General features: G+C 40.1%; 1 protein-coding gene across 3 annotated transcripts in view; it reads left to right on the top strand.

The window, feature by feature from the left end:
- mybpc2a (myosin binding protein Ca) overlaps nucleotides 1-12,831 on the top strand; it is a 49,903-nt gene extending 37,072 nt beyond the window's left edge. For 2 of the 3 annotated variants that reach the window (XM_036589682.1, XM_036589681.1), the window contains 10 exons: nucleotides 214-402; nucleotides 587-721; nucleotides 1,634-1,801; nucleotides 3,036-3,124; nucleotides 4,611-4,806; nucleotides 7,143-7,282; nucleotides 7,964-8,123; nucleotides 9,670-9,806; nucleotides 9,948-10,134; nucleotides 12,591-12,628. In XM_036589682.1, coding sequence (XP_036445575.1) covers nucleotides 214-402; nucleotides 587-721; nucleotides 1,634-1,801; nucleotides 3,036-3,124; nucleotides 4,611-4,806; nucleotides 7,143-7,282; nucleotides 7,964-8,123; nucleotides 9,670-9,806; nucleotides 9,948-10,134; nucleotides 12,591-12,628 — 1,439 coding nt within the window. Of the gene's footprint in view, nucleotides 1-213; nucleotides 403-586; nucleotides 722-1,633; nucleotides 1,802-3,035; nucleotides 3,125-4,610; nucleotides 4,807-7,142; nucleotides 7,283-7,963; nucleotides 8,124-9,669; nucleotides 9,807-9,947; nucleotides 10,135-12,590 lie in introns of all 3 variants that reach the window. The other variant, XM_036589680.1, reaches the window with a different exon arrangement.
- The last annotated feature ends 3,406 nt before the right edge of the window (nucleotides 12,832-16,237 follow it).

The raw sequence follows: 16,237 nt of genomic DNA, 5'->3' as shown, positions 1-16,237 counted from the left end.
CATCATCAAAATTTTCTTAATGTTTCAGCTTCCTGCAAATAATTTGAAACCTGTAAAATAATCCCAACATGTTAAAATAATTGTATTCATGTGTCTGCAGCGGAGTTTGTTTTATGTGATTGAAAACAGTGATTCCACACTTCATATGTGATAAAATATATTTTATTTGTTAAAAATCTGGTTTTGGTACAAGCTTTTGGAACTTGTGTCTAGGGTATCTGATGGAGAGGAAGAAGAAAGGCTCGTCGAGATGGACTAAGCTTAACTTTGACATCTACGAGTCGACCGTGTATGAGGCAAAGAAGATGCTTGAGGGCGTGTTCTATGAGATGAGGGTGTTTGCTGTTAATGGCATCGGTGTCTCCCAGCCCAGTGCCACCTCCAAACCCTTCATGCCTATTGGTACGTAGAGTGTTTTAGCTCCACAGCGTTTTTTGTGTTTTTTATGCTTTAACACTTTAACAAATCTGACCAATGTCATTAGAGCATTATCATTCGAATTGTCAGAGAAACCCCTATTCTCCCATAAGCCTAGTTAATAAGTGCACTTCTCTTCCTCTTTTCCTCCATCTCCTGTCACTTACAGCCCCGACCAGTGAGCCAACCAGGCTGGTGGTGGATGATATCACTGATGACACGTGTGCCCTGAAGTGGCTCCCCCCAGACAGGGTTGGTGCAGGTGGGGTGGATGGATACATCATCGAGTACTGCCTTGAAGGAGGTGAGAACCAGGAGTTTGTGTGGGTCATGGACGTGATGTCTAAGTGGCAGAGGATGTGGTCAGTGTGAATGCTAATGAATTTGATAAATAAGTAAGTTTTTTTATTAGAATATTCAACTTAAGAGGCAGGGGTTTAAACGTTGAGGCTGAGGTTGTATTAAAAGCATTGGTAACGAGTGGGGATGCACAATGATATTGGATTATTATCAGTATCAGCAGGTAATTGCTTAAGAAAGTTATCAGCATCAGAGACAGAAGTTGACTGATATTTCAGATATTTTAATACTATTGTAGGCGACGAGGTAGGTAAATTGAGTTTGAGACCACTGATATAGGAAATTTATCAAGCCTAAGCCTATTAAGCCAAAAAGTAGCCATGCACCCTAGACATGTTAAAAATATTGCTCATGGATGACAATGACTGTTTTAGGACTTTAGGACTGTTTTAATGTGACCTCTCACCCTGATAGGCCTGCCTTTTCCTTTCACATCCTGGTAAATATAGCTACATGTGAAAACACAGCGTTTATCAGCACTTTGCAATAGAGGCCATCAGCCTGGTGATGCCCTGATTCTTGAGTAAATCTGCATAGAAACAGTTGCCCTCAGTCTGTGCATCTTCAGTACCATAACATTTGAGTAATTTGCCTCAGGCCTGAGGAGGTTATAAATAGGAAAGTAGACGTCACCACCATCTTAGGATTTATATGTACAGGAGTGAAATGTCAGTCTTCATTTCTGCTCATTAGCCTCTTGGCTTTTTGTGTGCGTGATGTGTTTTTCACATGAGGGTTCTGATGTTGCCCCCTTAGGAAAAATGCTTTATTTTTATTCAGTGAATGCAAAAGTGTATTTGTTTGGTTGTTTATGCATGTGTATGTATTTATGCACATGTGTTTGTGTGTGTTTTAGGGAGTGAGTGGGTGCAGGCCAACGAGGTCCCAGTGGAGAAGAATATGTATCGTGTTCGGGGGCTGCAGATTGGAGAGAAATATGTGTTCCGGGTGACAGCCGTCAATATCGCAGGCCGCAGCCTTCCGGCTGAGATAAAACAAGGAGTTACCATTAGAGAGATCACCGGTAAGGGAGTCTCTCTCTCTCTCTCTCTCTCTCTCTCTCTCTCTCTCTCTCTTTCTCTCTCTCTCTCTCTCTCTCTCTCTCTCTCTCTCTCTCTCTCTCTCTCGCTGTCTCTCTTTCCTTCCATATTCGCACTGACAAACATTTCTTCTATGGATGAACATTCTCCCACAGGCATATTGTGTTCATCATTGAAAAACAAACAAATGCTGACACATTTAAGCACTACATGGTCTGCTTTTCTTTTCTTACACTCAACTGTCCAAGTTCCTCATATTTTAATACAAAAATAATATATATATAAGTATATTTTCAGTTAGGACATAGTGAGTTCCCCGATGATATCACGGCCATTCGTGGTTAGCAGTCCAAGATTGCTGTCCCTGGGTGGGTAGGATGGTTCTCCCTCCCTAACTCAGCACGATGTTAGCCAACATGGGCTGGGCATCTGTTAGCTGACAGAATAGAATCGGAAGTTAGCGTTCCTCTCAAAGCGAGCTGAGTGAGGCTTACAAAATAAAATTCAACATTCAAATATTTGTCAGATTCAAAGAAATATGCACATTAAAATGCAGAAAATGTTTAAAGGCTCTGCTGAGACATCACATTCTATAGGGATATTTTCAAACATCTGATCTGATCATTCTAAATTTGGCAAAATGTTTAATTTAAAAACTAGAATGAGTAAAATATGTACCTGTGTAAGATAACTGAACGATCTGCGTAGACAGCAGACTTTCCAATGCTCTGAATGTGGACTGAGATGTATAACGTAGGGAGCAAAGTAAAATTTTGATATATTTCAATATTTGACAAACAAACAAGGGAAGATTTCAGATTTCGTTACTGATCTCATCTGACATCACTAGTGTTGAGCTGTCCAGTGATATTGCGTTAGCAGCAGTTTTAAAGGATGTGGTGGAGCTTTACGTCTCTCAGAGGAAGTACATGCTATCCCTCACCTCCCATCTTGGTAGCAATTGGACATGACAGAATTGGGAAGAAAATTGGGTAAACATCCAAGACAAAAGATATAGCAATCAGCTGATTTAGCAATTTAATTAATTTAGCAATCAAGTGAGCCTGAAACTCTGATTATAGCACTTATCAAAACATAACTTTGTAAACTGATCATAGGACTCCTATGTGTAACAAATCCCTGTACATGCATTCATTTATGTTCTTGTGTGAAAATCTAAAATAATCCCTATGTGTTCTTCCTTATTTTCCTTCCCAGAACGTCCAAAGATTCGTCTTCCCCGGCAGCTGAGGACTAAGTTTATCAGGAAGGTGGGCGAGAAGGTCAACCTCCTCATTCCCTTCCAGGTCAGCACATTGATCATTTCATGTACTGAACCTCTATGCAGTTTCAGATTTTTGTTCTGTGTTTATTGTCCATTCCTGAGCCTATAGTTGTCAAAGGCCCTTGTTATAGAGATCTCCCTCCTTGCGGAGTCCCACATCTGACTCACCTGATCCAGTTAATAAGGAGATCCCATATAAATCTACCTGCCTGCACAGTCCCACATCTGACTCACCTGATCCAGCTAATTAAGGAGATGCCATATAATTCTACCTGCCTGCACAGTCCCACATCTGACTCACCTGATCCAGCTAATTAAGGAGATCCCATATAAATCTACCTGCCTGCACAGTCCCACATCTGACTCACCTGATCCAGCTAATTAAGGAGATCCCATATAAATCTACCTGCCTGCACAGTCCCACATCTGACTCACCTGATCCAGCTAATTAAGGAGATCCCATATAAATCTACCTGCCTGCACAGTCCCACATCTGACTCACCTGATCCAGCTAATTAAGGAGATGCCATATAATTCTACCTGCCTGCACAGTCCCACATCTGACTCACCTGATCCAGCTAATTAAGGAGATGCCATATAATTCTACCTGCCTGCACAGTCCCACATCTGACTCACCTGATCCAGCTAATTAAGGAGATGCCATATAAATCTACCTGCCTGCACAGTCCCACATCTGACTCACCTGATCCAGCTAATTAAGGAGATGCCATATAAATCTACCTGCCTGCACAGTCCCACATCTGACTCACCTGATCCAGCTAATTAAGGAGATGCCATATAATTCTACCTGCCTGCACAGTCCCACATCTGACTCACCTGATACAGCTATTTAAGCCCTTTTGAAAGTAGTTCTCCAGGAGAAGAGTTGGGGTAAATTCACATTACATGGATGAAATGATACAAATGCTTTTTGCTTAACTGTGTCACAGGTCTTATGTTTTTAGAGGTCTGTGGGGGTCTGCCCGCCCACTCCCAGAAGATTTCATTCAACTCCCACAGAAAATCGGAATCGTTTGTCCCACTCCCGCCCATCAACAAAGCATTTTGTCCCACTCCCACTCGTGCAATTTTGTCATAATGAACTGACATCCAATATTTGACATGGTCTGTTCACAAGTACATTTATTATCTGTTGAAATAACACAGCAGTCATGGTCATCAGGCTTCACCATACGCTATTTATTCCTGTTAAACACCAAAGCAAGAATCAAACCACAGAATGGTTATTTTTGGTGTTTTGCTGGGCAGCTGTGGCCATCAGACTGACAGCTCCATTTTATATGATAAATCAATTTGTGGGATTTCTCTTCATGCATGCCTTGTCCTGCTCCTGCCTGCAGTGGGCTGGTCAGCCCTCAATAACCATGACTACAGTAACCAGTGCCATCAGATACTGTTAAGCAGTATCTGAAAGCACACCATGTGGAGCCTCAGACATATAGTATGTCCACTCGTTTTCACCTTCAGTGTCTTCTCTTCCCTCTCAGGGTAAACCGCGCCCTGTGGTGAACTGGTTTAAGGACGGGGCCCCGATGGACCCATCACTGGCCACCGTTCGCACCAGTGAGGTGGACTCCATCCTTTTCATCAGACAGGCCACCAGAGAGCACTCGGGACAGTACACACTGTCTGTGCAGATAGAGAACATGGAGGACAAAGCCACCATTGAGATCCAAATCGTAGGTAAGTGGTGTTGGGAATGAAGACATTCACTGCCTTCAATAATGTAAAATTTTAAAAGACCCTACAGGAATGTGTGAAGTCAGTAGATCTGCATGCGCAGCAAAGCACTGCAAAAACAGTATCTTGTTAAATGAAGTTATCTTAAATCTAGTCAGTGTATATCTAACATTTCTTATTTTGCCATTATGAAGATATTAAAAGATTACTTAACTGATTTCCTGTCATTTAATCTAGTGAAATAGTTTTAGATAGAGAAATATTATATTGATCACGCTCTTTAAAATATTATTTTTAAGCAGTGTTGTTCTTTAAACAAACGTGGTTATAAGTATGACTCAATATAATTTATTTCATAATCTGTAATAATTATATTTTCTCTTATTAGTATCTGGTAGGTGCATAGACTCAAGTGTCTTGGGCTGTGGGTAGGACTTTTAAGTTCAGAAATCATTAAGAGATCATAGCAAACCAGGTGGATTTGCTATCTGAGAGTCATTCATTCACTACTCTTGCAAGTTTCTAAATCAGCTTTTCAAAAGATCCTCCTCTGACATACCGCTGCTTAAAATATGGGTTACAGATTTTTCTTTGAACTCAGTCGAGTTGTGGCTTTACAGTGAAGTTCAAAAGTTCCTTCAACATTTACTTAAACAGACTGGTGTCAGGCCAGGTTTTATTAACGCAGGCGATATATTATTATTATTTTTTTTTTTTTTGATGGTCGCTTACATTTTTTAAAACGTCTGTTTTCCCACCTGCTGAATTTTCTGACTTCTAACAGTCACACTTGTGCGAGAGCAGTGGGTGGGATAGGTCGGAGTGCCTGTGAGGATTATTCCGCAGGGAATGGTTGGGATTATTGCGGGTGTAGGGTAGGATTAGGACAGGATTAACGGACCCTTACTCCCTTTTCCCGCTGGGAGAGGAGCTAATGAGAGCGCTGAAACCGCTCTGATGAGCCAGACAGCCACTTAGTCACACTGAGCTGCCAGCATCCTGCAGCACATCTAGGATTAATGCCAAATACACGCACACTCACATATCAGCCCCCTTTGCCTTCTGTAGGTATATGCGTGTCTGTGTATGTGTGTATATACCCTGACCAGCTGCTTCATTGAGTACACCTTCTTGTATCTACATCTTTATCCATTTTATCAGCTCCACTGACCATAAAAGGAGCACTTTGTAGTTCAGTTACAGACTGTAGTCCATCTGTTTCTCTGCATACTTTGTTACCCTGTTCTTCAATAGTCAGGACACCCACAGACCAGGTATTATCTTGGTGGTGGGTCATTCTCAGCACTGTAGTGACACTGACTTGGTGGTGGTGTGTTAGTCTGTGTTGCGCTGGTACGAGTGTGTCAGACACAGCAGTACTGCTGAAGTTTTTAATCCACTCACTGTCCACTCACTTAAACACAGATTTTTGTTGGTCCACATTTTGGTTGATATTTTTGGTTGGTGGACTGTCCTCCAGTTTATGAATGAATGAAGACCAAAGAGTGTTTTAAGGAAATCAGAGATAAAGTTATAGACATGCACAAAATAAGAAAAGGCTACTAAATGACATCCAAGTGTTTATATATCCCAGTGAGCACTGTTGAATCAGTTGTGAGGAAATGGAAGCGCTGTTGTACCGCCCAGGCTCTGCCTAGACAAGGCTGTCCCTTAAAACTCAACGTCAGAACTAGAAGGAGAGTCGTGAGGGAAGCCACAGAGAGGCTCACAGTCACTTTTAAAGAGCTACAGAGTACAACTTCAAGGGGTTTGAATACTTTTGCAAGGCACTGTATATATAAAAGTGTCTAAATTTGTTGACTTCTATCTTTTTGCATAATTTGAAAACATTAACTTCCATTACACGTTAATATTTTTTCCTTCACAAATTTTGGAGATACAGAGTTTTCAGCAGTGATGATAGATAGAAATGTGTGTATATAATCATACACCTGCCTCTGTTTCCATCTTTGCGTCTCTCTATTTTACTGTCTTCTTTTTTTCTCCTTTGTGCATTGTGCACCCCGTCCCCCCACTCCCCCCACACCGCTTTCTACTTCTCTGTCTCTCTCTTCCCCTAAACGTGTTTATCCCTTCCTTTCATCCTTCTCATGCTCTCTTCCCAGTCTTTGCATCTCCTTCTCTTTCGATTAACTCACTGCAACCTGTGTCTTGGTTAAAATGAGGACACTGCGTCTATGTTTAGCTGTGTAGTGATGTCTCTTTTTTTTTTCCCTCTTTCACTTTCCCAAATCACACTCACTCTCACACACACACACACACACACACACACACACACACACACACACACACACACACACACCTCCTTATGGACACAGAGAAGCCAGGCCCCCCTGTAGCTGTCACAGTGACTGATGTCTGGGGTTTTAATGCTGCCCTGGAATGGAAACCCCCCAGAGACAATGGCAACACTGAAATCACTGGATACACTGTCCAGAAGGCTGACAAGAAGACTAAGGTCAGGACAGAAAACACACAGACACAACTGGTTTTATAGTTTATCAGCATGTAGGGTCATAGATATGTCATGTGTTATTTATAAATAATTACCTATACATTACATTATGTACCTGTACATTGTGTCCCTGTGTGCTATACATATGTATGTGCCTATATGCAATAATATCTCCCATATTTTGTGTGTGTGTGTGTGTGTGCATGCATATATATATATATACGTATAGGTACTTATATACGTATACATACTTATATACGTATACTTATATAAGTACCTATGTATAATACTAACATGTTCTGTATGTAGTTTATGTATCATCGCTGTCAGGAGGAAAACTCCAAAAAAAGTTACTTTACAAAAGAAGGAAAAAACCTTCGTAACTTCAGAACAGTTAATGGAACAAGATTTTTTATAAGTAATTTTGGAGCATTTTTATTGGTCCATTCATTAAGACTTTTAACACTATGTAAAGGGTAGCTCTTGTTTTCAAATTATGATTTTTTGTATGAAAAACAAAAATAGAAATAGAAATACAAAGTTTTTCCCGACAGCGACGACATGTAGAAGCCTAGTGCTTGCAAGTAATAAATATTATGTCCTATATACACCTCTGATTGTTACTGTTTCTGCCCTGCATGAGTTATGATCTGTGTAGTGAACTCTGTGTGTGGTTTTGTGCAGGAGTGGTTCACTGTATATGAACACAACCGCAGGCCCAGCTGCACTGTTTCTGACCTGGTGATGGGGAATGAATACATGTTCCGCATTTTCAGCGAAAATATCTGTGGCTTGAGTGAGGAAGCAGGAGTCAGCAAGAACACGGCCGTCATCGGCAAAACAGGTTACATAGATGCATGTGGGCTTAATATGGTTCCCACTATGGTCCTGGTGTATCTCTGCCCTGCACATTATACTGTTTTTGTTTTACTTGTTGTTACACATGCACTCCTCATGCACTAACTTCAGAACGGCTTGTTGATTAGATGATTAGATCAGTCAACTGTTTTAGAGCATACAAACACCAGCTGTGCCAAAATACACCAGAAATATGCAGGGCAGGAGTGCTGCAGGAACAGGATTGTAGTGTGTGTGTGTGTGTGTGTGTGTGTGTGTGTGTGTGTGTGTGTGTGTGTGTGTGTGTGTGTGTGTGTTACTGGTGTAATAATTCATTAGTTTTCTCTGCAAACATTTATAATTGTTTCCTATGCAGCTGCATTGATTGTAAAAGGGAAAAAATAATGCACAAATTGTGATTTATTAACAAATTTAATAACTTATAAAAACTTCTTTGGACAAATGTGATATTTAAACAAATACATGTGATGCTGTCCTCAGACTTCACTGTTTTACAGCACCTGTAACTAATAATCTCACAGTGCTGTTACAAAGTGAAGTTTGCTAAAAGCGCTGCTGTTCAGCCATGCAAGAGAGATTTTATGAATAATCATTCTCAGAAATGTTGTCCAAAATGTGGGCCTTTTTCCCCAAAACATTTTAATCATAATATTTTGGGAAAAGAACAGTACATTTTCCTTTTTTCCATACCATCTCTGACTTGTATCATTAGCGTTATTCAGATAGGATTAGTTTTACATGAGGAGGTGGGATAATTGTATTTTTTGTGCGTTTCTCAGTGATTTTAGCCCTGTCCAAACCTACCATGTCAATCATTTTTACCTTAAGTAGTTCCTTAAGTATTGAGGCAGTCGACTTGTGTTTTCTCTGGCTCAGATCAAGCTGATATGTTACATTACTGTCCTGCCTCAAGTGTACAACTCAGAACATTTAAAAATAAAGTGTGATTTTTTGTGATGAAGTTGACTGTTGGCTGTGAATTCCCAAGCTAATGGTAACTGGTAAATGGTAAAAGACAGCAAGATGGATATTTAGGGTAAACGAAATAATGACTAATATAAATGTTTTAACATGTTTTATAGTTATTTCTGGAGTAAAGGTGGTGCGTAAATTGTGTAGCCCCTGCCGTCTCTGTCATTTATGCTGAGATTTCTTATCCAAAGCGAATTGATCATAAATATTACAGACTTCCTGTGGTAAACTGGTGTTACACCACATCTCCCCACCTCCCCATGAAAAATAAATCCCATCCGAATAGGACTGTTGTTGGTGAACGTTTAGGTTTATTTGGTGCACAAAGACACACACCTTGTTTATATTGTAAGTAGTCAGGAACACTTCACTTGTACCCTGCTAAATAACACAACCATAAACAAACCATGAACATGTCACGGCAGGTGTGGCATGTGGCATATGTGAAGTGTTACCGTCTACCATTATAGTCTTGAATCACTTTTTTGTAATAAACGTTACTTAAGTAATTTTACTGATTGTTTTTGTCTGAAATTTTACTCTCTACATTTTCCCTCTAGGTCTTCAACATAAGCCACAGCCATTCAAAGAGAGAGACATGAACAGCTCTCCCAAGTTTATAACACCCCTTGTGGACAGGTCTGTCGTTGCAGGCTACAACACTGCTATCAGCTGTGCTGTCCGTGGCTATCCCAGGGTAAGTGTGTGTGTGTGTGTGTCTAGGCATGTAGATAGATTCATCTAACCTTAGGGCACCATACTGCAGCTAATGGTCAATTAAGGAAAAACCCTTAAATCCACTTTTGCTTATCCTCTTTATCTATCTTCTCTCGGCCAGCCCAAGATCATTTGGATGAAGAATAAGATGATAATTGGAGCAGATCCCAAGTTCCTCATGCAGAACAACCAGGGAGTGCTGACTCTGAACATCCGTAAGCCCAGCCTCTTTGACGGGGGGATGTACATCTGCAAGGCCATAAACGAACTAGGAGAGGACCAGGTGGAGTGCAGGCTGGAGGTCCGAGGTGATCAACCTAAAAACACACACATCCCATCCAGGGCTCCAAAAAATATACATATATTATGATTACACTGTTACATACTGAGATTGCAGTTTGCCTAGAAGTATATTAAGGAGTAACTCCACCCCAGGCTCAACTTTGAAAAATGCTCAAAAATGGGAGGGGCATGTTGGGAGGGGTTCTGCAGTGATGTTTAGGTTTAGGTGGGGCTGCGAGGGAAGCTAGCGTACGTTAGTGACCAGAAAATATGGTGAGTCACAGAATCAAACACCACTTTTGCAAGTGAGAGTCTTACAAGGTTGCTGCTTTTTCTCCACAACCGTCTCCATCTTCGACGAGGGAAGGTGTTTCTGATCAGACAGTGTGTCTTGAGCATTAACAGTATGAGCTGCTGACTCAAGCTGCTGAAGATTTAACGTAGCACCAGAAAATGATTAACAGCGAGTGGGAGAGGTGTCCGAATGGTAGAACATTCCCTAAAACCGCGACAGCTTCTATGTATCTGTTCAGCAGGTCCGTATTCAATATAACCCAAGTCCTGATATCTTAGATGCACTAAATTCCGAATGAACAAAGTGGATTTCTTTGAACACTGTCTAAGTTTCATTCAGTTTGACATCAAAGTCGCAGACTGCATCACCGGTCAACCAGGGTTTGCTGCAGTGGCCCTAAATCCTTGCGTTCTGGAAGCTGTTCATGGGACTAACCAGTGTTACATCTGATTCAGTTCCCTCTCAAATTCATGTTCAAAATCAAACTCTTGGGCGCAAACTCAGCACTGGAAATCGGAAAAAGCGGGAAAAAAGTTTGAGAGAGGTTGTACGGATGAGAGGTTGACAGAGTCACTAACAATGGCCATTTAATGTTAACTTTTCCTGAGCCATTTTGCTTTCTGTAGTTCCAGCATTGCTTGCCGTTGATTTCTGTTCAGTGAGTGCGGCGCCTGAGGGTGAGTTTTGAAGGGAAACGTGAATCGGATGCAACACCGGCAGCTTTATGGAGACTCACAAGAATTCTCACTTAGTCAATCTAAGCTTAGTTTGTAATGAAGATGTTTATGATGCGTTATTTACAGTTGGTACAGACATCTGCCATATCGCAGCCTTGTGAGGTGAGGGTTTTTAGCTCAGTGCGTGAGTTTGATTATCTCCTCGCTCTCAGCTCCTGTGTTTTCATATTTATGAGCGCAGCACGAGTAGGGTGTCATCAGGGGGCGGTAACCTTGTTTGACTGATTTGCATACTGTGATCTGTCATGGTACTTCGGTACGAAGACTTGTCATCCGCGCCTATAACAGAGTTGAACCAGAGGGGCGCTGCAGAGGCGGAACTGGCCACGATAAAAATGAACTTTTTACAGTTTGAAAATATGTGCTCACATTTTAAGCAAGTCTGGTTTATTTTATTACTACAGAGCAGAGCATTTCAGCTGTTAATGGAAGAAAAAGGTCTTGGGGTGGAGTTACTCTTTAACCCTTAGAAGTTGCATTCATCACCAAAAATCAAAATTGAAAAAAGCATTTTTTAACTTTGTTAATTATTTCTCATAGCTCATTCAAACGAGCAGAGAAATGCAAATTCTGAAGGTTTAATTCATTGCAAATTTGTTTGCAAGTAGAAAATGAGATTTTATTATAAGCCATGTGAATGGTGTTTCTTGACATCAAAATGAACAGAAAGTACAGGCCTGAACCCACTGATACAGAGACCACTGATGTGGTAGACGGGAATATGTAAACATTTAGCATCACAATAATTAACTAACCTTTTATTACAGTTTGTAGTATTATCATGATATTGTTTGAAATGTCATGTTCAGAATTTTGTAATTTTGTAGTTGCAATAATGTGTTTGTGGTTTGGTATTTTGTGGATTCTGTTTTTGAAAAAACATGGGTGTGCTAGATCCTGTGTGCAGCATAATAACCATAATGTAACAGTGTAGTGGGCTGTTCTGAAACCAGGGCTGCTCAGCATCTCTAAAAAAATCTCTGGTGTTTGACTAAAATACAGTGACATTGCTCTTGTGCACATTTTGCAACACTATCATTTATTTTGTCTATTGCAATATACCTCATTATCAGTAATCAGCACGTGGGCTTTGTCACACAAGGTGAAACATTGACCTGTATTATTCTGTTAAAAAATTGGATTTAATTCATTCAAACACCCACAGAAATCCATCTGGAACTATGGGCTGGATGGAGGCCTCAGTCACAAAACCAAAGCTTTAATATTAGCAATTTTGAGAAGCCCAATATCACAATAGTTGACAAACAATGTATTGTGCAGCTCTAACCCCGTCATCCCTCATCCAAAGATACCAGAAGTGAGCGGTTTTGATTCAGAAGGCCACCCTCATTTCAGAAACTTTAGATTCGCCTCTCTTTTCTTCTTGCCCCTTCTTTTTTATTCTCTTTTTCCTTAATTTGCTCTCAAATCTCATTTTTCTTTTTTACAGTCATAAAAGAAAAAGGAAAAGAGGAAGCGAAGAAATGAACATTATGACATCAAACGGCACCAGACGAAGCGAGAAATGGAATCGGATGGAATAACAAAGGGGAATAAATATTGAGATTTGTAGTTTAGAATAAAGTCTTCATCTCTGTCTTTATTCAAACCATGATTAATATATGAGCCAGTGTTTTGATTCAGGATATAGGCTAATGGAATATTGCATTAAAATGGAAATTAGTGCAGTTTGGTCATATATTTCATTTATGTGCCTTGTTTATGAATCTGCCAGGTCTGTGCATGTCAGAGAACACTCATGAAATAGTAATAATAACAATAATAATTCATGTCTGCAATATTGTTGGTGACTTATGTGTTGCTTTGAGTGTTCGGCAGCTTTGTGGACATTATGAATTCATGAATGTAGAGCTTCTACATGTTCCAGCATGGAGGTGCTGGATGTGGGGCTGACATGCATGGAGGTGTGTAACGTGAAGCGGCAGTGGCCAAATTGAAGCTGAACGTTGTGAGGGAAAACGTTTCTCTTAAATGTAGGGCATTTTAAAATAAACAGATAATAATTAAATAAATGTGACACATTAGCTGATATGGACATCCACTTGCATGAAAGTGTAAGAGAAAAGGGGAAGAGACAGAGAAGAGGAAAGGAGTAAGAGAAAAGAGGGAGATAGGGAGAGGGATAGACAGAGAGAGGTGTAAAGGGAGAATCAGGGTCTCATTAGCATAACCCACTAGAGCCTAATTAACAAACAGCCCTAATTAGCTTCTCCCACGTCATTACTGAGCAAATGAATTAGTACTAATTTACACAGCAGAAAACAAACAGAGCACCGACCCCACCGGGAGGAGTTGTGGTAGGAGGGACGCCTAGGGGTCTAACTCCATCACGACTGTAGCTCTGTGACCTGGACAGGACACAGCATGGACAGTAGCTTCACAAGAGGCCTAAAAACTGTGCTTCATACTCTTTCATTAACTGGTACAAAAAAACACATCCCTGAATAAACCAAACAACAATAATAATGATAATAATAATAAATAATAATAATAAGTAACAATTTTGTTTTACTTATTGTAATTGCTTAAATTGAAATAAAAAAAAAAATTGTCTCATAGGACCAAAATAGGACCTGCAGACTTTTGCTCCCAAAATAAACCATTTTTTTTAACGTGCCCTAAATTAAACTACATTTAGGCTACCCATCATGAAAAAATTACATGGTGTGAAATGTTGTCAAGAGCGCAGATTAATATTTGAGACTAACCCAGTTACTGCAGCCTGTAGGATTTTCAATCTCTGACATAAAGTGACCACCAGAGGGCGAGAGCTCCTAACAGGACTTGGATGTACAGGCCTTTGCTCAAACAAGGCTGTAATTCAGAGTTTATGAAGACTTCTGAACTATAAACGACCCTGAGTGAACAGTTTATGGGTTTGAGGAGAAGTGAAGTCAGTCTTCGCAGTGTTTTCAGATTTGTATGTGTTATTCAGTGTATGCTGAAATACTAGGATGAAAAGGTCTTTGACGGAAGTCCCCAACTGCCGCCTGGGAACCCCTTGCTCTGGACATTTTTTTTTTTTCTCCCATCTAGCATACGTGGTTCTACTCACGAACTAATTAACAAGCACCTTGTCCTTGATTTTTTTAGTATTTCACCATAATTCACTTCCTAAGATGTAAATAGACTTGTTTGCTGTGAAATGCTTCATTCTAGAGAAACTTACAGAGTCAGAGTTGTTTAGTGTGGTGGTGATAGGAACCAGACGTCTGAAGATTTTTTTAATCCATTTATGGTGGAGAGGTACTTGCAGGGTGTTGTAAGGCAAAATCCATTTTTTCTGATTTACGACTATTTTACCTTCATTAAAACAAACGCAAGTGTAGGTTCACTAGTGATTCTGAGTAGCAAATGGCTGCATTTGTGTTGTAGACATCTTGACCTCTGGTTTATATCTCCGCCTGATATCTGTCAGTAGATCTTTCTGCATTTCACACTGAAACTGAATGACTTTATTTACATCTAAATGATTGAATTTCATAGAAATTTTAAAAAAAAGCAGTGAAATTCTCCTTCAAGGTAAAGCTAAAGCACACTAAGTTCTTGCCCAAAGTTAGCCCAGTTCCTCTCCTGTGCTGGTTTTAGTGATTTTGGTTTTACTGGAAAAGCAAGTTTCCCGCATGAACACCCTTCAAACTCAGATGAAGAAGGACACAAAGTTTTTGATGCAGTGCAAACTGGCCGAGCAGTGATGTTGACACGGTTTTCGTTATGGCTGAGAAAAGAAGCAAACAGTACAACAGGGAATAATCGCTTGTAATAAAGCTGTACAAACAGTTAATTAATGATAATCACTTAAAAATTTACAATTAAAACCACTTATTTCTGATCATTTGTGTTCAGTAGCGCTCATAAAAGAGGCCAAAACAACAGATGCCAGGTGATTACAAGCTAATAAACGACCACAACCATTTCACAACCTGAATGTGACACGAACCACATAAACATAGCCTAGTTGCATGAACAAGTTCCTTCTCTGAGAAAACTAAGACCTCATGTAAGTGCAGCCTAGTTTTGTGATTTTCCTTTCCAAACACGCCCAGTAAGCCCAGTAAAATATGTCTGAGTTGAGTCTGGTGTATTTGAGAGACGAAATCACCAAACTGTGCTGGACTGAATTCCTCCAGGACCAAAGCCAGGCTTCAGAACATGAAAAGCTTAGTAGGAGGCATGTGTATGGCTCTAGGGCAACATGTCCCAATTGTGCTCCACATTATAGAGACTTCCTGCTCCAGCACACCCGCTTTAACCTCATAAACTGATCATTCGGGATGGTTTATCATTTCTCTGCAACTCCATAATCTCCATATAGGCTGATGTATATAAGAAGTGTGTGTGTGTGTGTAAAGAAGTAACCAGTAGGCAAGGGTTACACGGGGGAACACTTGACCTTCAAGTTACCTTTTCAACATTTGTGGACTTCCATTTCTCACTCCTATAGCTCAAAGGGGAACTCCACCAATTTTTCAAATAATGCTGCTAATTAAATAGTTAAGATGTAAACAAAGTCATTCAGAGTAGTTTGATGCAAAATGCTTAAATCCAGAGACACAGCGGTAGTGATAGGAACCAGCCTGATGTCTAAGACCCTGTTTTACAGCAGTTTTGTGAAGTTTCAGCCTAAAACATTTTAATCAATTTATTCTAATCTGTTGATGGTGGAGGGATACATTAAGGTTGTTCTGAGACAAAATAGCCCCAAAGAAAACTTTTTTTCCCCTTTTTCCAGCATCAACATTACATATAAAGACCTCAGAAGATGTGTGTAAGCTGGTGGTTTTGGGATATAAAATAAATGTCTATAGCTGTGCAGTATACATCAGGACCTCTGGTTCCTATCACTACCACTGTAAATAAATAGTCAGTAAGTTTCTCTACAAATGAACCATTTTGCATCAAAACCCTCTGAATGACATTGTTTACATTTCAACCACTGAGTTATGCAGACATTTAGAAAAAATAGTGGAATTCCCCTTTAATAGTAACAGTTTTCATTGGTTTCCGTGATATTACTGGATGATAAGCCTTAGGATGAGGACACACCAAGGAAAGGAAACTCTGTAAAGGGGTTAA

The sequence above is a fragment of the Colossoma macropomum genome, unplaced genomic scaffold (assembly GCF_904425465.1).
Source record: "Colossoma macropomum unplaced genomic scaffold, Colossoma_macropomum, whole genome shotgun sequence".
NCBI lineage: Eukaryota > Metazoa > Chordata > Actinopteri > Characiformes > Serrasalmidae > Colossoma > Colossoma macropomum.
The sequence above is the reverse complement of the archived record's forward strand: the minus strand, read 5'-3'. Positions and strand labels throughout refer to the sequence as shown.